The 23,352-nt window shown below is 50.5% G+C and overlaps 1 protein-coding gene across 1 annotated transcript; it reads left to right on the plus strand.

Annotated features, from left to right (window-relative positions):
- The first annotated feature begins 149 nt into the window (after nucleotides 1–149).
- Nucleotides 150–23,298, plus strand: LOC122375202 (LHFPL tetraspan subfamily member 3 protein-like). The gene is made up of 3 exons (XM_043354452.1): nucleotides 150–627; nucleotides 21,053–21,248; nucleotides 21,839–23,298. Exons 1-3 carry the CDS (start codon nucleotides 388–390, stop codon nucleotides 22,252–22,254), a joined length of 852 nt encoding a protein of 283 aa, XP_043210387.1. The 5' UTR covers nucleotides 150–387; the 3' UTR covers nucleotides 22,255–23,298.
- Nucleotides 23,299–23,352: the final 54 nt, after the last annotated feature.

Below are 23,352 nucleotides of genomic sequence, written 5' to 3' on the forward strand. Positions count from 1 at the left end.
ACCCTCCCCTCCCCAGCCTCCCTTCCCAGCGCGGTCACCTGTGCCCGATTACCGAGTCCCACCTGGCGCCGCGTGCCGTATTATCGAGTCACTCCGAGCGCCGGCGGCGTGGAGCCTCCAACCGTAACGGTGCGACCGGCCCCGGCCGGCCCGGTCTGCGCGGCGCGTCCGGCGAGCGACCTGTTTGTCAGTCGCTGAGGCCGGGCAGGGATAGAGCGGAGTGGTTCTGCGGCCAGTCTGTCGGCGCGTGGGAGTGAGCTGAACTGCTGGACTGTGAACTGAGAGCTGGAGCCGAGAGCTTTTCTATCGAGTTACAGCGGTGTGATAGCGGCCGACTGTAGGTGCTGAGTAAATTGAATCGACAACGCCCGCACCCCAGCCGCCGCCATGGGATCCGGCTCCAAGCAGGCGCTGGACTATTCGTCCGACTCGGCCGACAAGTATTCGGCGCGCTACCTGCGCAACAGCAAGGCGATCGGCGTGCTGTGGGCCGTGTTCACCGTGTGCTACGGCATCCTGAGCGTGGTGGTACTGGTGCAGCCGCAGTGGGTGGGAGACACGGCTGACTCGCCCGGCTCCGGGTACTTCGGCCTCTGGCGGCACTGCGTCTACTCCAGCGCACTGCAGGTGAGTACTGCTTCGGCATCTGGCGGCACTTCAGGTAGGTGCTACTTCGGCCTCTGGCGGCACTGCGTCTACTCCAGCGCGCTGCAGTTAGGTTACACTGTCTTCTCCAGCGCACTGCGTCTACTCCAGCGCACTACAGGTAGGTACGGTGGAGGCGACGATTGGTGGGTCTATAGGTGTCTATAGGTGTCTATTACTATACTCACTGTGTCTATAGGTATAGGTGGTTTTAAAAACGCAACTTGAGTCAATGCTCAATATTTTCTTTACGTATGCTCATGATGTATCAGCTATGATGCGATGTTCAAACGTGCTGGAAGGCAGAGTAGGTACCTGCTTCACGTATATGTAGCACAAATAAAATATGGCCGCCCTTGTGCAACCCACCGGCCTGCCAATTGGTTTCTATGCGTGTTGTCGGAGCGGTGAATTCTTCCGTTCGCTGCATTTTCACAGTCAATAATGGTTTTCCGGTGGCTTGTGACCCGCAGTCACGCACGTTTGTGTGCGGATGTGCCAGCAGTGCTCATCCGCTTCCAACCTTGCCAAAAGGACGGAACCAATGGATTAGGGTGACACTTATTTGTAGGGGGAAATCCAAAAATGAAAATTTCAACGCGCGAAAGCCTGCACATGGTGTGAAACCACGAGAAAACACCTCCTGTGAAGTTTCAGGTCAATCGGACATATTTAAGAGGTGCCCCAAAGCCATTATGGCGCCTGATGCCCTCTTCTGCTTCCTCCCCCCGCCCCCCCCCCAACACGTTGCATAGCTCGAGCCTCGGCGGTGACCCCGCAGATTACAGCTGCGCTCGATCGAACAAGAACATCTGATCGGAGTGCTGTCCACATCCTCCACGCTGCTGCTGAGGCGTACAACCCAATCCCCCAGAACCTTGTAGTCAACCGGGAGTCGATCCGACGACACCGGAGGCGCGTCAGGGAGGATATGGCGAAGGAGATCCGGAAGACGTTTGCTCCGGGCGTACCCGTCGTCGTCGTCCATTGGGACGGAAAGATCGTCGCCGATATCACCAACACAAAGGCATCTGAGCGCCTTCCCATCCTCGTTTCTGGGGATGGCGTTAACAAGCTCATGGGAGTCCCACGCTTGCCCAGCAGGAAGGGTGACGATGTTGCCACCGCGGTTGTCAGCTGCCTTGAGGATTGGGGCGTCGCCGAACGCGTTTTGTGGGAATGCCTTTAGACACTACCGCTTCCAACACCGGCGTGCGCGGCGGAGCTTGCACTTACCTCCAACAGCGACTCGGGCGGAATCTCCTCCACCTGACTTGCCGGCACCATATTCTTGAGATCGTGGCCAACAAATCGTTCGGCGCCTGTCTCGCACCGTCGTCTGGGCCCGATATCCAACTATTTAAACACTTCAAGCCGAATGGGAATCCATCGACCAGGCGATGTTCGAGCCAATCGAGCCGATCCCGTCCACCAGTGACGAAGTCCGTATGTTCTGCAAGGAGAAACTTCAAAGTACGCAGCCTGGGGATGAACATCGAGAACTCCTCAACTTGACGACCGTTGTCTTAGGTGGCGTTCCCCCTGGAAGAATCAGGATGTCCAAGCCCGGAGCCTACCACCGCGCTCGCTGGATGGGCAAACTGATATACGCATTGAAGATCTTCTTATTCCGCGGACAGTTCAAGCTCACCAAGGCGGTGGAGAAGAACTTGGCCCGCTTCGTCCTCTTCTTCGCGACGCTGTATGTACCGGCGTGGTACGAAGCCCCGCTGGCAGCCCGTGCTCCGGCCCAGGACCTAGCTTTCTATACCGCTCACTCTTATCCTACGAGGACGAGGAAATCGCAAGGGAAGCATCGAAGGCATTTGGGCGACATCTCTGGTACATCTCCGAGGAGCTGGTGTCGCTCGCTCTGTTCGACTTGAGGACCACGCTGGATGAGAAGAGGCTGATCGTGGCTGCCTTTGGCCGCGACGGCGCAGAAGATCCGTCCAAGCGGATTTCACTGGAGCCTGACCTGACTGTACTGACGAGGAAGACGCTGCCGGACTTTGCTTCGTCAAGCTCCAAGTTTCTCGTGGACGCCCTTGGCCCGTCGGACTTCCTTGAGGTGAACCCGGCCGAGTGGCCGGAACGCCAGGGCTACCAGCTCGCCCGCCGCCGAGCCGAGTCCCTCAAGGTTGTCAACGATTTTGCCGAACGGGGCGGGGCTCTGATTCAGAGCTACAGTGCCATCCTCACGAAGGATGAGGAACAAAGACAGTCCCTTCTCCAGGTCGTCGAGGAACATCGACGTCGTTTCCCCGACGTTCGCAAGTCGACACTAGATGAGTAACTGTGATTGGGATTTTGGTTCCTATGAGACCCCCCAGTGAGGGTCGAATGTACGCAGGTCAGCATGGTGTGCTTTTTTGTGTGCCAGGTGTGCCTTTTTTACTTTTTGTCGGGGAACATCGGCGCTTCCCAGAACTGCGCTATTCGACGTTAGCTGAGCAGCAATGAGTGGGATTTAGGCTCCCATGAAACCCCCAGTCAGAGGCTACTATACATGACGCCGCTCAGGGTGGTGTGCCTTCATGACAGCGCGGGCCAGGTGTATCTTTTTAACAAATTGCTATCGGTTGTTGGATGGGTGGGAATTTTTTATCGACGTTTTACACCCCCAACGATCCGTTTAAAGCCAAATTGCATGCGTACTTTATCAAAAATTGAATTAAAATTCGCTATTTGTTTTTTGTGTATGTTTCCAATAAATTAGCTTTGGGGCACCTCTTAAATATGTTCGATCGATGTGAAAATTTACAGGAGGTATTTTCGCATGGTTTCACACCATATCCAGGCCTTCGCTCCTGAAAAATCAAAATTTCAAAAATAAGTGTCACCCTACAATGGATGCATGCCGGCTGATTTGGAACGCGAAAGGCCGCAGCGAGCCGTGAAAGCCGCCCGAACAACATTGCTGCCGATCGGGAAGCGGGTCACTGCCGGCCGGTTCTGGGGAGGGGTCGGGTAGGTGGGGAGGGGAGGGGAGGGGTGGAGCGCTGGCTGCTGCAGCACTGACGTCCAAGGCCAGTGTTGTGCCGCGCGAACCGGGAGGCTGCAAAGTTGCCCCGTCCCGTGGCCGTGAGAGGCGGTTTATCGTGATCATCGGACGGGGCTGCACCCGAGGTCATCTAAAGATTGAGCTCACGACTGTGCAGGCGACGAAAAATCGCGTAAACACAATCTATTGGAGTAAACACAACTTTTAAACCTACAAGAATGCACCAATTCTTGCTTCGTGATGACCTATCCCGAAAGTCTGAACCTTTCCCGGCCGGTGGCCGTGGGGATCGTAGTTTTGGTGCCATACCCTTTCCTAATGGCTCGGAACGTGTTACTGAGAAAAACGTTAGCTTTTGGCATGCTTTTTATGCTTTGGTATAAAAAGATGAAATGGCGCCTGAGCATGAAGAACACGATAATGCAAAAATCGCGGCTCTACGACCATTTTAGGCGAAACTATTTGCTAAAAGCCGAACATGTAGGTACCTTGATTCACTTGACCTGATCTCAGAAGTCACCGGTCAGCCTGAGACCTTAACCCGCGACCTGGTGGGGGGGGGGGCTATTTTTTGCCCCCCCTCCAGACTTTTCGATATATCTCCAGAACCGCTGCGCCGATCGTCACCAAACTTTCAGTACCCTCCCGGACATCAATTTTACACATTGTGACCAAAAATTTTTCCAAAAGCTATGATAGGTTGGCCGGAAATGACGTCAGAGTGACGTCATGTTCTGCCGTTTTCGACCCAAAAAAGGGTTTCGCGGGAAGAGCTGTCAGGCCTATAGCTTTGCAAATACCGAAAAATGTTTAGGACATAAAAGCTGTAGAATTGACAGGGCTACAAAACTGCTATCTCGGATTTTTGAATTTTTTTGATTTTGACCCCCAAAAATCAAAAAATAGATTTTTGGGATAAAATAGTCAAAAAATCCAAAAAGTTTTTTGAATTTCGCAAAAACCGAAATATATGTGATAGTCCTTACCGCCTTCCATCGACATACCAAATTTTAGATTGATACCTCTTTTTTTGGCGAAGTTATAGCGAAAAAACTGTTCAAAATTGATGACGTCAAATTTTCAAACTCAATTTTTAGCAATTCTAGACCTCGTAGTGCAAAACAAAGACCACCATTAGACTCCCCGTGACGAGCTGCATCGAATCGATACCCATTTTATGCAAAAATATCAACTTTGAAATTTGACCTTTTTTGACCTGACCTTGACCTGACCTCAGGGGTGTAGGATCGCAAAATAGGTTGGGGGGGCTGAACCCCGGACGCCGCGCCGGTGGGGCGGCGACGAAAGGTGCTGAGCGGGGGGGGGGAGAAAAAAACCAGCAGTGGAAAAGGTGTTGAACGAGGGGGGAGGGAGCGTGGACCATGGTGGTGAAAAGCGGGTCTATGACTTGAGTGATGTGACTTATTCTCTGCCCCTGGATCCAAGTTCAGGCTTATAAAATAAGGCGTAGGTATTTATATTCCGGCTCAACGTTTTGCAACTGCACATTTATTCAGTGTATGTTCCCGCTCTTTTCAAATGCAAAGTGATGCCACTAAAACGGTATATGTATGCTCTTCTTATACTTAAGGCTGATGAGAGATTCAATTTCTTGATTGATTCAGTATTTATATTCCTATCCCCTATTTTGGCAAACTGTTTTAGGGGTTCCTTGGAGGTACCCCTGCAATTTCCTAAAATCTAGGTAGGTACTCATTTTTCACCAATCACCCACTTCATTTCGGAAGGGTCAAGTTTTTGTGTAAAGATTGTAGACTGTTTAATGGCTCCCTTTTGGCTGTTTCAGGGACCTCCTCGACTACTTCTAGGGCCACGATAGCGGTATCGACAAAGTAGGCGGATCGTGATCGGTAAAACAAGACAGTCACAGAACAATTTCTGTTGTAGTATTTCGCAAAACCCCCGCATTCTGCATATCATTGGAAGCATAATTTTGTTTTTAAAGTTGTAGGTCGTGTAGCCACACGAATACTCCCAAAATGCACGAAACAATTGCAGGCACGTACCTAGGATTTGGCCAAGCGGGGGGGGCGGAGGATCCGGGGGGCTTCCTCTCTACAGGGCGCCTCCTCTCTACAGAGGGCAAGGGAGGATCTAGGCGAACGTTTTTGTGGGGGGGGGGGGGTTACAGGTCGGCCGACATGACGGGTCTGATGGATGAATTCTGACGACCGGGGGAGGGGAGCGAGTATGTCGAGATCAAAAGGCATTTCGTCTTCGTCGTTTCTATACGATGAAGCTTTATCGTTATAAGTCACTCGGCTCAGTAGTTTTAGTTAAATCCACCTATGCAAGTGCGTCGCCACGGATTTCTTACTGGGGGGAGGGGGGGGGGGCGTATCGACCGACTTAAAAACATAGAAGTTGATATTGTTACCGCACTTTTAGCCTAATGCATTAGTAGCATACAGTAGCGACCTCTCTTATTGACCTGTTAACGAACCGGCGGCGCGAAGCGCTGCGAAAATTTGCAAAAAAAAACGTTTTTTTTTAGAATGATGTTCCACTTTTCACAGGCAAATATTTGCCTGGAGTGGTAGGCTGTGCCGCATCACACGGGCTGAGTTCACAAATTATAACTTTGTCCTAATGCTCACAGTCGACAGGCGCATAATTGCGTGATAAACGGCACAACTAGCGCTCCAGTCAACTGATAGCTTCTGAGGAGTATATTGTATTGTATATTGTATTAGCGAAGCATTCCAATGATGGATTAGTGTCAGCTTCTAGTCAATGACAATAGTAAAAACATATAAAACACAAGCACACACACGCATACACATTGTACTAAAATACCAAAACGCTAGTCACATGTCGAGTTTAAAAGTCGTAAAAACTCTGCTCTAGTTCGAGAGCCGGTGGTGGCAGGCGGCAGGCGATTCCAGGACGAGGCCGCTCGGTACGACAAGGCCCGGCGCGACATAGACAGCCGGTAAGCCGGCAGCTCCAGCACACCGGCACACGTTGCCCGCGTTGAGCGCTGCGATACAGCGGCTCGCCGAGTGAATAGGGAGCGGATCGCCTCCGGAGCGCAAGGGTCACTCAGCGCCCTGAACACAGTGGAGCAGTCACGGTGGACGACAAGATCAGCAATGTCATGCCAGCCGAGGGCTCTCAACACCGGTGAAATATGTTCAGAAACCCGCGCTCCGGAGACGACCCTAGCACCAAAATTCAGGATCTTCTGCACCTTATGTAAATGACAGCGAGCGGCCCCGCCCCAGACGGAGAGGCAGTAAAGGATGTGGGGGAAACATGGCACTGGATAAGGAGCTTACGGGTCTCGGGGGTAAGATGATGGCGAATTTTATACAAACATAGAAGGATGGAATTGCACTTTTTGACAACATTTGAAATGTGCTTTTCCCAGGATAGGGTTGAGTCGACCGTCACTCCCAGCATCTTCACAAAAGGGGATGGTTGTAGTGTGTGACCGGATATGGTAAGGGAAAAGGATGAGGTTTTCTTGAGGTTCTGGCCAGTACCCACAAGAAGCAGGGTGGTCTTACTAGGATTCATTTTCAAGGAATTGGATGTGTAATAGGACTGGACAGCGAGCAAGGTGTCTTCCTGTTGTTTTTTAAGGACAGGTAAGTCAGTGGGAAGAGCGGAATCGAGGAGTTGGGTATCGTCTGCATAGGAAATGAGCCGTCCATGAGGAAGGTAGGAAGGTAGGTCATTTGTGAAGATGCTGAAGAGGATTGGGCCGACCAGGGAGCCCTGCGGAACGCCATGGGACATAGGAAGGGATAGGGAGCCGCCTCTCACCACCTGCCGCCGGCCACCGAGGTAACTCGCGAACCACCCGGGGTCAACACCGTACCAGCTCAACTTGGACAATAAAATACCATGGTCAACACTATCAAAGGCGCGACTGAGGTCCACCGACGTGATGGCAACAATGTGACCCTTGTCGACGCGGCGCGTCACCCACTCGACAGCGTCGGTGAGAGCATCCTCCGTTGAGTGATATCGGCGGTACGCATACTGAGATGGTGATAAAATAGAGGACGTATCAAGATAAGAAGCGAGCTGATTGCAAACCACCTTTTCACATACTTTCGATAACACTGGTAAAATTGATATAGGTCTAAAATTAACAGCGCTGTCACGGGAACCAAACTTATGAAGCGGCACGACAGAAGCAAGCTTCCAAGATGAGGGAAACGTACGTAAAGAAAATGAGGCATTGACTAGATGGAGAATGTGGGGTCCAATCACAGGAAAACACTGGCGAATACCAAACAGTGGTACACCGTCATGTCCCACCGCACGGGAGGACGACAACTGCCGCAGGGCCATAGACAACTCCGGGAGTGTCGCCGGCCGCAGACACATGCTGGCCGTGGTGACACAGGGCGGCCTCGGCGGGAGTGGCGGGGGGTTGCCGGCTGCCAGTTCAGCGGCAATACGCGGACCGACTGTCGCGAAGTGCCGGTTGAACTCATCCGCCCGGGCCTGCGATAGGCCCTCGCGGGAGTTACCACCCCCGCCCCTCCCCGGACGCAAGGCGAACTCGCGCACGTTTCGCCAGAAACCACGGCGGTCCGACAGCATACCGTCACACAGAAAAGCACGCTTACATTCCGCCAGGCACGATTTCACTCGGTTTCTGAGTCGCCGGTAGCTGTTTCTGTCGCTGTCAGCGCCGGAGTGCCGCCACACTCGGTAGGCCTCGTCTCTCTCCTGTAGCAGGCGCTGCAGCTCCGGGCTGTCGTCGAGCCACGGACAGCGCGGACGGCGAGGGGTCACTTTTCTCAGCGGGCAGTGACTGTCTATCACGCCCCACCAAAGACGCATAAACTCACCGACCTTATTGTCCAGGTCAGCGGCACTGTATACCGCGCTCCAGTCCGCCCGCAGAAAATCAAGGCACACGGCGTCCCAGTTCACCTTACGCCAGGAGCGCGCGGTAAACGGGGCGGGCCGGCGGCTCCCCCGACGGAACGGCACACGCACAGTCACAGTGAGGTGGTCGGCCACGGCGTCAGCCGGCGGCAAGACGTCAGCGTCCAGATCGGGCACGTTAGTGATGACGTGGTCTATGAGACTCTCGGACGGCTCCAGGTGAGTAGGGACTCGCACCAGCTGAAACAGACCCAGCTCGTGCAGCGCCGCACCGTACTGGCGCACACCTGGGCCGTCCGGACGCAGTAGATTGATGTTGGTGTCTCCCAAGCAGAAAGTGGGTCTCCCGTATCCCAGGGCCGCTCTCAGCTGATCGTGTAAATCGCCGATCGCGCTGGCCACCGGCACCGACGGGGCTCGGTACACCGCGCCGACCGTGACAAACCTAACCTAACCTAACCTAACCTAACCTAACCTAACCTAACCTAACCTAAGAGTGGAACATCATTCTGTAGTCGACTATACACTTAGGGAATTTTGATTCAATTTGACACGGTTGGTGTTATTACAGTCACGACCTTTCTTATTGATTGGTGTATGAATCGGAGGCGCGGAGCGCCGAGAAAATTTGCAAAAGCATTTGTCAAAACACTGCTCCAAATCACAAATTTTACAACTCTTTTAGTATGGTAGTACAAGCCGGAGTTCCTTCACACTCCATAGTACACATATGAATTCCGATTCAATTTGACACGGTTGGTTGGTGTAATTACAGTCACGATCTCGTATTGACCTGGACGTACACAAATTTGCAAAAAAAATCAAAACACAGAGGGGCCTCCTCTCTAGAGAGGACCACCTCTCTACTGTGGGCCTCCTCTTTTCACAGGGCCTATCAACTATAGAAGGCCTCCTCTCTACAGAGGACTTCCTTTCTACTGAGGGTCTATCTCTTTCAGAGGGCACCCTTTCTTCAGAGGACCTCCTCTCTACAGAGGACCTCATCTCTGCAAAGGGCCTCCGGCCTCCTCTCTGCAAAGGGCCTCCGGCCTCCTCTCTACTGAGGGAGTCCTCTATACAGACGCCATCCTCTCTTCAGAGGGCCTCCTCTCTAAGCGGGCCTCCTCTCTTCAGAGGGCCTTCTGCTTTCAGGCGGTCTCCTTTCTACAGAGGGCCTCCTCTCTACACAGGGCCTTCTTTCTACAAATGGGCTCTTCTCTACAGAGGGCCTCCTTTCTACAGAGGGCCTCCTCTCTAAAGGGGCCTCCTCTCTACTGAGGAGTCAGAGGGGCCCTAGCGGTCAGACACAGACACTAGCAGTTATTCACAGGAGGCTCCAGGAAGTAAGAAGGACCCTAGCTGTCAGGCTGGGCAGAGGCCCTGAATATCCTGACGTGATTTTTGGGATTCCCTTGAATTTCTTTCGCCTCCGACGTGATTTTGGCCCCGTGGCCTTCGGCCCACGGGGGCCTCCTGAAAACCCCGAGAGGGGGGGGGGGGCACCCCGTCCATCTTGGGTACGTCCCTGAACAATTGTCCTCATCGTTCGTCCTACCGTCCGAGTTCCACCCACATGGCCTTGCACCCATCCCTAAACAAACGAAACGAAGCTGTTAAGTGTCGCGCCTTTGTTTTGTTGTGTTTTTCTGCTTTCTGCGCCGCTTTAGCGTGCGTTTGGTATCCGGAAAATATCGTTTGGATATTCTCGGCCGGAAAATTATTGGTGGGTGCCTACTGCCTATCTTCAACATGTCTCATTATCGCGATACCGAACGTAATCCCCGATAATTATCGCTGATGCCGGATAATTTTCCCTGATTATCCGGATGTCGAAGGCACGCATAGTAACATCCAAAGGTTTTGTGCTGTATCGTCAGCTGATTATGCCTGCGATGGCGTCAAATTCCGTAAAAAGGATTTGGCCTTCTTCTGAAGGCGAGACATAAGAGATATCTTAGAAAAAAAGATGAAAAAAACATTTAAAAGTTAGTGAATGTGCAAATTTCTTTCACCAAATCCTTTTAAGATAATGCCAGTTTATTTGTATTCATTATGACGTTATCCAGGGTAACTTTTAAAGGGGGAAAGGGGGAATTTCCCTTCTTCGAAAATTCCGCTCCCCCTTTCAAATTGTGCGTGAACGGCTAGGGAGGGAAGGGGGAACTTCCCCCTTTCAAATTTATTTTTGAGCCTATTTTCATTCAATTCGCTACTCAGATTCTATAGAATCTATTGACCAAATATATAATCATCGTTGAGCAGACTCTAGTCATCAATCAACGTTGCTGGCGCTTAGATAATTTTCAATTTGAGGTTCCATCCAACCATTTTACGTTCAGTGCAGGGGGAACTCCAGATTTGACCCGATACCGATGGATGGTCGGTGGGACGGTGGGACCGTCTCTTGGCTTGTCTCTTCCGTCTTTTCGCAATCACTGACATATCGCTACAGGCGTAGAAACCGGCGGGGGACGGGGGTCATGACCTTTTCGAACCAAGGGTCTTCCTTCGAACCAGGGTTCTTCAATCGGTCTTGGCCTAGCAAAAATAGTCACGTGCTAACCTCTTTCTATTTAGAAAGGCGCTACTTGATGTTTGGCCAGGGTAATAGGTTGATACTACTGATTGACATTTGCAAGGGCACAGTCAAGTTGGGACCTCCCCCGCCCCTTACCGCCAAGGTAGGTACCGGGCTTCTCAAAAAAGTTAGACTGATTTCTTTTTCGAATAGAAGACCCCTAACAACATTTAAGCAAAATCAATGCACGTTGAAAAACGGGGAATTGTTCGTAGATTTATATGACACCATGGTTTGAGCTTAAAAAATGAAGCCGTGGTCTTAGGAAGTAAAAGCAAAACTCGTGAAATTATGCTTTCCCAGACTATGAGTCGGTCGGTTCGACACCACGGAAGATCCTCAAACACTTTAGGGCAAAGAGAGCAACATCTTGAAACAAAATTTTCCACATTGTTGACAAGTTTCTGGCTCGAGGAAGTGTTAACAATAGGTTCACGCAATTCAAGGAACACAGCGGCGGCCATAAACCCAATCAAAGGCTCACGGCGAACACCACTCGTGTGAGAGATGCGCTACTCAGACTGTCAATGGTCAGCGATATCGGTGGCTCTGGCGACGTTTTGGAGGGTTCTGCAATATCAGGATGAGCTGAGATCCGGAAACGCTTAAGATCCAATGGTTCCAGCAAGACGGTGCCACGCCAATACCGCTAAAGAAAACCGGGAGGGGCTGTGGGAGCGCTTCGGGCAGCGCGTGATCCCGAGGTTCGACACACGCCCGTGGTCGGCGAATTCTCCGAACGTAACCCCACCGGACTTTTTCCTATAGGACCACCTCAAGTCCCAGGTGTACCGAAACCACCCAAAAAGTTCCGAAGATCATAAGGATGCAGTGGAGTCAGCGGTGTGCCGTCTGCAGCCTTCCGTGGGTCGTGCTGCAGCAGAGGTCGCGCTGCGCCGGGCTAAACTGTGCATCGAGCAAAAAGGGAATCATCTCTATTCTCGAACATGACCTAGGCGCGGCTCAGAAAGGCGACTGCCGAGGGTCCAAATCCCCTCAAACGAAATGTCCTTGATGAGGCTTTTAGGTGATACCCAATTATGTTTTTACGGAGCGAGCGAAGCGAGCGGAGTCTTTCCTTAGATTAACGGAAATTTCTGAGTATGAGCGGCCGGCCGGCCGCCGGCCGGCCGTGGGGACGCTCTTCAAAAGCTAATATCTTAGGAACGGGACATCCGATTGACAAGCGGTCTTCTTTACTGAATGTCACTTGGACGTAAAAGTTCTGTGGTGTGATGGCCACCATGCGTTCTTGCCAACCACCGCACGTGGCGCGTGGTAAAGTTGGACATTTTTTAAGAACCCCCAAAATTGCAACCTCAATAACGGCACAACGGTTGGGCCGATTGAATTGAAACTCGGTAGACAGTTAGGTCTCCATCAGATAATTCATCTGCATGTGTTAAGGTTGGGGTGCTGCTGCACGTGCGCACGTGCAGGGGTCGTTTCCAGATCTCGAGAACGGCTGGACCGATGGCGCTCAAATTTGGTACACGGTTAGGGACCAGTTAGTAGGGTGCCGTGCACAAGTCAGTTGGGACCCATTTTGCACGTGCGCACGTGCAGGGTGCCGCTTCCAGATCTCGAGAACGGCTGGGCCGATTGTGCTCAAATTTGGCACATCGCTAGAGACCGGTTAGTAGGGTGCCGTGCACAAGTCAGCTGGAGGTACCCCCTCGAAATTTCGCACGTGCAAGGCCCACCCTCTCGCTCGCTCCGTTAGTCGCCCCATAAGGCGTTATACTGGTGTTACACTGATACACCCTTCAATACGTTAGTTATAAAATCGTCAACTTTTTTAGAAGCCTGGTACCTACGTATATTTTTAGCTAATTTTTTTTTTTTGGCAACCTAACAATATACATAAAGTGGCCAGAATCCGGGGAGAGAGTAGGATTTGGGGGTAGGTAAGGTTCTGCAGGCGCCATCCTAACAAAAACCTAATGGCATTGGGCCCCCTTTCAGATGCCCCTGGATCCGCCCTTGCCCCGAACTTAATTCCCCTCTCGACTTTTCCTGTAAAAGTAACCCTGACGTTATCATTTTAAAGATTTGACATAATCATAAACATAATCAGCTGACGATATTTCACCGGCCTTGATTTCACCTCTATTTTACTATTTATAGTCTTGTTACAAAAACAGTGTGACAACGTTCGGGAGGTGAGATAACCGTTCTTGTAAAATACCGCAACGGCAACCGAAGTTGCTTGGTGACGCCTGCTGTACTGGTGTAATATGCTGACCAATTGATTATTTCAGGCTTGCTAAAACCACAGTTGATTTTTATGTGTACCCTCCTGGTTTTGTTTTGCTAGTATGTTCTTTCTAATGACTCGAAAGTCATTTTATAAATTAAATTTACTCCCTCCATTGTAGTGCACATTTTCAAAGCCCCCAGTTAGTTTTAAGGCAAAAATTGGGTAGTTAGTCGTAAAGCAGAGAGACGCTTTACCAAGACTCCAGAGATGCTTTCTAATCGGACCAAACCAAACCAAACCTAACCAAACCTGACCTAAACTCACCTACAACCTACAACCAAAAACATGCAACCTACAAACTAAAATCTACCACCTAAAACCTAAAACCCACACCCTACAGCCTAACCTACAGCGCATCTCCTTGGTTGCAAAAAGAAGTGTGACGCCTGCTTTACTACTACCCAAAATTGTAACTTTGCCAAGTTGAGCTTTCTTTAATTTGTCCATATTTTATAATGTTGGGGGGGCTGCCTGGCAAGTTGGGGGGGCTGACCAGCAGGTTGGGGGGGCTGAAGCCCCCCCAACTGTATAGGATCCTACGCCCCTGCCTGACCTCCACCAGAAAGTGACCTAAACCGTACCTGATGGTCTTATAACCAACACCATTGGGTTGGAAATGAAAAACTGGCCATAAAACATGCATCGCACAACCTTAGTAAAGTTGGGTTAATGTGGTGGCCCTTGGTGACCTTTGGTGACCTGACCTGTGACCTGACCTGGTATGACCAGTGACCTCTAATAGCAACATATGTACTAGACAACTGACGTCTTATCGCTGATTTTCGACAAAATGCGTTTTACTCGGTGTTGTAGCGCTTTCCCTAGAAGCCCCGTGAACGGTGAAACATTTTATCTTTGACCTGACCTGTGACGTCATCGGTGACCCCGAGGTCAATGAAATTTGGTTTCCCTCGACAAATTTGACAGGGCTATCGAACGCCGTTTGAATTTTGCGGATCCGTCCAGTAGTTTCGGAGATACGAGGGGGGGCAAAAAATAGCCCCCCCCCCACCAGGTCGCGTTATAAACAGACCCCACCAGGGCGCGGGTTAATATTGGGTACCAGTCGCTGTGTCTCGTAACGGCACACACGCTCATTTTTACACGAGCCTCTCAGCTAATTAAGGGTGAGGGAGGGGGGGTCGCACCCCGCTCCCTTTAAATTATTCATGTTTCGTTTTTTTTTTCCTCTCGCCGTTTCGCCCCTGATGGAGCTAGAGCGTCGCGGAAAAAAAACGAGCGTGGCGCCGTTATGGGACGCAGCGACTGGATTTTAGGGTCTCAGGTCAACTGGTGACGTTTGAGGTCAGGTCAAGTGGCCCAGGGCATCGGTTCGGTTTTTGATAAATAACTTCTCAAAAAAGCGGTCCCAGCGCCACGATTTTGGCACCACGCCTTGCTCAGGCGCGTGGAATGATGTTCGGGTGAGGTCCTCAACTTGAGGTGTTGATCTCGGTTCAAAGTCAGGTCAGAACCACCCAGGTCACGAAGTTGGTCCGAAAAGGTTATATTGCATATCATTCGATTCGGCAGGTCTCCTGAAGTCCTGAGTCCATTGGTGTCTTTCGCTACTCGTTAGCTCAATTTGATAGGGAGTTATTGACCAAAAGCTCTTATGACCCTAGTGACGTCATAAATGACGTCACGCAAGTTCAACAATGCAAAAGTGAAGCATCGGACCTTGCAAGGATATCATGGTAACAAGGATAACAAAATCACGATTCCATGTGCTTGAGATAGTTTGAAATCGTTCCCGGCGCCAAAATCGCAGTTTTAATTTTCCCCCATTGACTTATAATGGAGGTCGCGTGGCTGACCTGACCTCACGTGACCTTTAAAAAAATTGAGATAGAAAAGTTGTGAGACCTCTGGATGCGTCCTCCACGTTTTATCTCCCTGTGAAAGTTCCTCTCTGGCACTGAGGACGTTGCGAAGTTGTGACATATGAGGACCGTGCTTATGACTTCTAGGTCACTGACCTCTAACGTCATACCTGAACCTCTGCACGGTCCTCAGATGTCGCAACTTAGCAACGCCCTCAGTGCCAGAGCAGTGAGCAGCTTTCACAGGGAGATGAAACTTACGGAGCTTATATCCTCCCGAGGTCTTACAAGTTACAACTTTTATATGTCAGATTTTTCCTAAAGTTCACATGAGGTCAGGTCGGTCACGTGACCTCACCGTTATGTCATTGGGGAAGTTTAGTTTATTGAAAAAAAACATCCACGGGCATTGCCAGTGGTCATTCAAAATCCTTGCAGGCGTAGGGGGGGCATTTTTTACCCCCCCCCTTAGTTTTTTCGATATATCTCCAGAACCGCTGCGCCGATCGTCACCAAACTTTCAGTACCCTCCCGTGAATAGCTCTTGCACATTGTGACCAATTTTTTCCAAAGGCTATGATAGGTTGGCCGCTAATGACGTCGGAGTGACGTCATTTCTGCCATTTTCGACCCAAAAAAGGTTTCGCGGGAAGAGCTGTCAGGCCTACAGCTTTAGAGATACAGAAAAATGTTGCGAACAAAAGAGGTGTAGAATTAACAGGGCTACAAAACTGCTATCTCGCTTAGATTTTGACCCCCAAAAATCGAGAAATATATTTTTTGAATATAATAGCCGAAAAATCCAAAAAGTTTTTTTTTTCGATTTCGAAGAAACGGAACATATGCGATAGTCCCTACCGCCTTCTATCCTCATACCAAATTTGAGATCGATACCTCTTTTTCTGGCCAGGTTATAGCGAAAAAAAACTGTTCAAAATTGATGGCGTTAAATTTTCAAAATCAATTTTTAGCAATTCTAGACCTCGTATAGCGCAAAACAAAAACCACCATTAGACTCCTCGTGACGAGCTGCATCGAATTACCCATTTTACGCAAAACTATCAACTTTGAAATTTGACCTTTTTTACCTGACCTTGACCTGACCTCCACCAGAAAGTAACCTAAACCGTACCTGATGGTCTTATAACCAACAACATTGAGTTGGAAATGAAAAATTGGCCATAAAACATGCATAGCACAACCTTAGTAAAGTTGGGTTCATGTGCTGACCCTTGGTGACCTGACATGTGACCTGACATGGTATTATCAGTGACCTCTTATAGCAACATATGTACTAGGCAACTGACGCCCTATCGCTGATTTTCGACAAAATGCGTTTACTCGGTGTTATAGCATATTCCCTAGAAGACCTGTGAACGGTGAAACATTTTATCTTTGACCTGACCTCAGACCTGTGACGTCATCGGTGACTTGAGGTCAATGAAATTTGGTTTCCTTCGACAAATTTGACAGGGCTATCGAACGCCGTTTGAATTTTACGGATCCGTCCAGTAGTTTCGGAGATACGGGGGGAGGAGGTAAAAAATGCCCCTCCCCACCGCACGGAAGGTGGTCGGGAGGCCCACTGCCTGCCGGGATATTTGACCCTCGCCGGACGAGGGGGGGGGGGGGGGTGCCGCCCACCGGCCATCGGGTTTTTCACGAAAGCTCCGAACACGCTGGCGATGGAGAGCTGAAACTAGGATACCTGACCTTTGATTAGAGATGGCAAAAGATGAAAATTTTGGGAACCAGACTCGAACCAGACCCGGCTGGACATTTCTGGAACCAGTCGGACCCGGTCTTAATTGGAATCGGAACCAGTTAGACCCGTTCCCCAAAAGTCAATTAATGCAAACTACTTGTAGGTATCATTAGTTGCATCATGTAAAACAGCCTATTTCCCACAGGGAATACTCATGAGATACTGTGTGCAAAGAAACATTCACTTCATATTTTGCGGTAATTACGAGCGAGCGAGCGCAGCGAGCGAAGTGAGTCTTTTCAATATAACGGAAAAATCTCAGTATGAGCGGCCCGGCCCGGCCCGGCCCGGCCCGGCCCGGCCCGGCCCGGCCCGGCCCGGCCCGGCCTGTAACGCTTTTGAGAGCCTTATATCTCAGCAACCGCTGGACCGATTGGCCTGCGGTCTTTTTTGTTGGGTAGCCCAATCCCTTCTACCCCGTAATGGACTACTTTTGATACATCTCAGTGACCGTCGTGGCACGTGCCACGTGAAAAGTCAAGGGTGTTCAAGCTGTTTTGCAAAAGTAGTGATTTTGAGAGGCTCATATCTCAGCAGCCGCTTGGGCGATTGACTTCCGGTAATTTTTGTAGGGTAGCAAGTCAACATCCCTTCTACCCAAAATAGGATACTCTCGAAGCATGTGGGTCACCCCCAGTGCACGTGCAAAATACAACAATAAGAGGTGCCAAATTTGTTCCCATTTCAGTAACTCGGTAATTACTGGGGCGATTTCGCTGAAACTTGGCATACAGGTAGGCACCCACCAGGCAATGCATTCCCATGTGTTGCGGTTAGGGTGCTACTGCACGTGCGCACGTGCAGGGGGCGTTTCCAGATCTCGAAAACGGCTGGGCCGATTGCGCTCAAATTTGGTACACGGTTGGGGATCAGTTAGTAGGGTGCCGTGCAAAAGTCAGTTTGGGCCCCGTTTGCACGTGCGCACGTGCAGAGTGCCGCTTCCAGATCTCAGGAACGGCTGGGCCGATTGCGTTCAAATTTGGCACACCGCTAGCGACCGGCTAGAGGAGTGCTTTGCGCAAGCCCGTTGGAAGTACCCTCTCGCCCTTCCGCACGTGGAGGGCAGGGCTCACTATCTCGCTCGCTCGTTCTTCGCCCAAAAGGCGTTTTACTGGTGTGTAGTGTGCAAGATGTATAGTTAATGGCAGGACCCGGTTGGACCCGTCAGAAAAGTTCCAGGAACCGGTCTGGACCCATATGGGTCCAGACTGGTTCTTTGGACCGGGTCCTCGGGTCCACATTTTGTCACCTCTACCTTTGATTCAAGCCGGATCTTCTAACAACAACCGAATTTTCGAGTCAGATTAAGTCACTGACTTCTAACGTCACACCTAAGTGAAACTCCGCACGGTCTTCAGATGTCGCAACTTCGCAACGCCCTCACTGCCAGAGGAGTTTTCATAGGGAGATGAAACTTACAGCTGACCTGGTATCTATTAGGAGTCTCACAGCATTTATTTCTCGGATTTTTCCTTAAGGTCATATGAGGTCAGGTCATTTTCGTGACCTCACCGTTATAAGTCAATGGTGAAAAATGAAAACTGCTTTTTTGGCGCCGGGAACGATCTCAAACTATCCCAACCACACGGAATCGTGATTTCATGCAATCCTTGCAAGTTTCGATGCTTCACTTTTGCATTGTTGACCTTGCGTGACGTCATTTATGAGATCACGGATGAGAGTTTTTCGTCATAAGAGCCATAAGAGTCATACGAGTTTTTTTCAATAGCTTCTGATCAAATTGAGCTAGCGAGTCGGGAAAGCCACCGATGGATTTGGGAAGACCTGCCGAATCGAATGATATGGACATGGCCTCATTCGACCAAGTTGGTGACCGCGGGAGGGGGCACTGACCTGACCGTGACCTGAGGTCAGTACCTAACATTGAACTCACCCAAATAAAAAAGTATACCATTCGACGCGCTTGAGCAAGGCAAACACGATGTTGTCAAAATCACGGCTCTGTGATCATTTTTTGCCAAGTTATTCGCCAAAAACCGAACCTGCACCTTGGGCCAGTTGACCTGACCTCAGAAGTCAGAGGTCACCGGTTGACCTGAGGCCTTAACCTTCCAGGCGGTGGGGGGGGGGGCAATTTTTTGCCCCCCCCCCCTTTAGTTTTTTCGATATATCTCGAGAACCGCTGCGCCGATCGTCACCAAACTTTCAGTACCCTCCCGGGAGCAGCTAGCGCACATGGTGACCAAAAATTTTTCCAATGGCTATGATAGGTTGGCCGCTAATGACGTCAGAGTGACGTCATTTTTGCCATTTTCGACTCAAAAAAAGGTTTCGCGGGAAGAGCTGTCAGGCCTACAGCTTTAGAGATACATAAAAATGTCTCAAACATAAAAGGTGTGGAATCAAGAGGGCTACAAAACTGCTATTTCGGTTTTTCGTTTTTTTTTATTTTGACCCCCAAAAATAAAAATAGATTTTTCGAATATAATAGCCGAAAAATCCAAAAAGTTTTTTGAATTTCGAAAAAACCGGAATATATGTGATAGTCCCTACCGCCTTCTATCTACATACCAAATTTGAGATCGATACCTCTTTTTTTGGCCAAGTTATAGCGAAAAAAACTGTTCAAAATTGATGACGTCAAATTTTCAAACTCAATTCTTAGCAATTCTAGACCTCGTAGCGCAAAACAAAGACCACCATTAGACTCCCCGTGACGAGCAGCATCGAATCGATACCCATTTTATGCAAAAATATCAACTTTGAAATTTGACCTTTTTTGACCTGACCTTGACCTGACCTCCACCAGAAAGTGACCTAAACCGTACCTGATGGTCTTATAACCAACACCATTGGGTTGGAAATGAAAAACTGGCCATAAAATATGCATCGCACAACCTTAGTAAAGTTGGGTTCATGTGGTGACCCTTGGTGACCTTTGGTGACCTGACCTGTGACCTGACCTGGTATGACCAGTGACCTCTAATAGCAACATATGTACTAGACAACTGACGTCTTATCGCTGATTTTCGACAAAATGCGTTTTACTCGGTGTTATAGCGCTTTCCCTAGAAGCCCCGTGAACGGTGAAACATTTTGTCTTTGACCTGACCTGTGACGTCATCGGTGACCCCGAGGTCAATGAAATTTGGTTTCCCTCGACAAATTTGACAGGGCTATCGAACGCCGTTTGAATTTTCCGGATCCGTCCAGTAGTTTCGGAGATACGGGGGGGGGGGCAAAAAAATGCCCCCCCCCTCCGCGCGGAAGGTGGCTGGTAGGCCCACCGCCTGTCGGGTTAAAATCGGGTTTCAATCGCTGCGTCTCGTAACGGCGCACACGTTCGTTTTTCCGCGACGCTCTAAGGGGCAGAACGGCGAGGTGGGGTCGTAGCCCCCCCCCTTCCCTCGGTCGGCGCGTTTGTAGAAAACCAATAAGTCCGGCCTTGGGGCCAATAAGGGTCAGAAACACTTGTTTGGTGAGAAGGTTGAACATTTCCCTTATTGGATGGCTGGGAGTCTCGGTCAGTTAGGAAGACCCTTTGGTCTTTTGGGCCATGTGATGAGAGGATAGTGAGACACATTTATTTTAGTCGACCAACGACTGATGCTCCGCAGTGACTTTAATCAATGCAGGTGGACGGAACTGTCCCTGTGAGACCAACGGCCCAGTTATTCAAACAGTCATGGACTATGTATATTGTGTATGTAGTGCGGGCTAGCATAACTGCAGGCGCCGATAGCCGTGACATCTAACGGTTGTTTTTTTAGGCTTTGCGGTATAGCATAACTTCAGGCGCCGATGACAGTGCCATCTAACGACTGTTTTTGTAGCTTTGCGGCGAAGCATAACCTCAGGCGTCAATGACAGTGTCATCTAGCGGCTGCTGTATAGCTTTGCGGCACAGCATAACCTCAGGCGCCGACGACAGTGCCATCTAGCGACTGTTCTGTAGCTTTGCGGCACAGCATAACTTCAGGCGCTTGATCCTAGGGTGATATACTGATATAGCGGCAGCATTGTTATTGATTTTCAAGTGCTGGTCCGCCGGATAAATACCGAATAGAAGCCATTCACTGTGTACTGAGTGGGGCAGTGGGCAGCTTCTGCGATACCTATCTGACGTTTTTCTTACTTTTCCGCGCAGGTGGAGTCTCCCTTGGCCTGCGCCGGTCGGCTGACGGACCTCTCCAGCATCGTCTCGGCGCCGTTCCGCGCGGCCACCATCTTCGTGGGCCTGGCCGTCATCATTGCGCTGCTCTGCATCATCTGCTTCCTCATGTTCTGCTTCCTGCGCTCCAGCACCGTGTTCCACCTCTGCGCCTGGATGCAGCTGCTCTCCGGTGAGACTCGGAGCGCGGTGGGACGGGATGGTGGGACGGGAGGGAGGGAGTGGGGTTTTGGAGGGGATGGCCGATGGAGGAAGCTTGTTGAAACCGGGGCGAGGGCTGCGTTGTACTTTGACAGGTTAAAAATGTATATAAGTAAGAACAATCTGCGAGGAATTCCCAGTAGGAAACTTATATGTAGATGAGCAGTGATATTGATGGCCAATGCCAATGGGTGGAAAGGATACGTGTTCTATGCGATGCGATGAACCCGGACCTGGCCAGGTCTGTAGCGTTTCAAGTATTTGTAAGGCGTAATGGTTTCCAATCGGCTGACCTGCCCCACTCCTCCGTTGTTATCTATCTGCTGGTTGCTCTGCTGGTGTTGACCTAACCTGACCCGCCCCTCCCCCGCAGTTATCGGTCTGTTGGTCGTTCTGCTGGTGCTGACCTGCCCTGACCCGCCCCTCCCCTGCCTCAGGTATCTGTCTGCTGGTGGCTCTCCTGGTGATGACCTGCCCTGATCTTCCCTTCCCCGCATAAATCTGTCTGCTGGTTGCTCTCTGCTGGCACTGATGTGACCTGACCTTTCCTCCCTGTCGCAGGTATCTGCCTGCTGGTGGCTCTGTTAGTCTTCCCAGTCGGCTGGGACGCCGGCCGTCTGCGGGAGGTCTGCGGACCGGAGGCCGACAAGTACCACCTGGGCCGCTGCGGCATCCGCTGGGCCTACATGCTGGCCATCGTGGGCGCCATCGACGCCCTGGTGCTGGCCGCGCTGGGCTTCGTGCTGAGCTCTCGCGAGGAGCAGCTGTGGCGGCAGCCGGAGCCGGCCGGCGTGCCGGCGCCCCCCGGATCGGTGCTCTATGAGGCGGCTTCGGTGGCAGGCTCGCGTCGCTCCATGAACCTGCAGCCCGTGATGCTGATGCCGCAGCTGGACCAGGACCGGTACTCGGAGTTCTCGCAGAGGTCGGCGGTGTCGGCCCGGTCTCCGCCCGCCCCGGCCCATAACTTCCACCTTTAAACGGCGGTGAAGGGGGAGACAGCTGTCCGTCCAAGCTGCTACCTACTTCTGTCCGCAATCTCTATCTATAGCTGGCTATGGAGCAGGAGACCGTTGTCGACTAACCTACAACGTTCATCCGAAGGTGATGAACGTTCAAGGGACACACCAATCGGTCTCCGATAGGGCTTACTGTGGCCAGCCCCCATCTGTGGGGCGTCGGTGGACCGGTAGGAAAACATCGGTGTCATAATCGCCATTATCCGTCCACGACTTGTGTTGACGATTCCTGCTGTCACTGAATTATTTTACCGAGATGCTGTACCTATTGCCTTATGTGGAATTTGCTTGTTACTTGTTTTTAATTTCAATATTCGGTACGCGTCAGTTTAGGTCAAGCCATAGCACCATAGCGTTGCTCTGTGTATGAAATGTTTTTCTCAGACGCAGTTGAATGTGTTCAGACATGTTCGGAAAATGGACCCACTTCATGACTTCATTACATACAACAGCGCAAATGTTTACTCACTAATATTCTGCAGCTGGTAAGTAGCTTGTGGTGTCGTGATGCATTACTGCAGACACCGTTAGTACATACTTCCTGCCACAGTGCTATGCGATGTAGTCCCTGACGAAGCAACGGACAACACTCATTTGTAACTATGTGCCAATCAAAGGCCAGAACAGGATCACACACCACTGGAGCCACCTGCATACTATGTAGTGTGAACAGAGTTCGAGAGATCCGTGCCAGGAATCACCGTTTGACTTTTATGGGGAAGCCGCAGTGGAATCAATGCCACAATGTAGAACATGATTGCTTACTAGCTGTGTTCTGCATTGGTTGGCTTTTCTGTTTTGCTCCCGACCTTTCCGCTGGATATTTGTGGGTGTGTTTGAACTCGCATTCGTGAGCACGCGTATGTTTAATGTTCTTTTGTCAGATTTGTGTCTTAGAAAAACATAGTAAGAAAGTGCGTAGTGTAAACCTTACGAATGCACTTTATGTATCTTATTATGAAGCGTATTGATCTTTTAGTGACGTAATAAACCGAGTGAACCGCCTTTAGAAACGTGAGCATGAAGTGTTTACTGAGCGTGCTGACTTGTATGTCTCTA

The sequence above is a fragment of the Amphibalanus amphitrite genome, unplaced genomic scaffold (assembly GCF_019059575.1).
Source record: "Amphibalanus amphitrite isolate SeventyFive unplaced genomic scaffold, NRLGWU_Aamphi_draft 001794F_arrow, whole genome shotgun sequence".
Classification (NCBI taxonomy): Eukaryota; Metazoa; Arthropoda; class Thecostraca; order Balanomorpha; family Balanidae; genus Amphibalanus; species Amphibalanus amphitrite.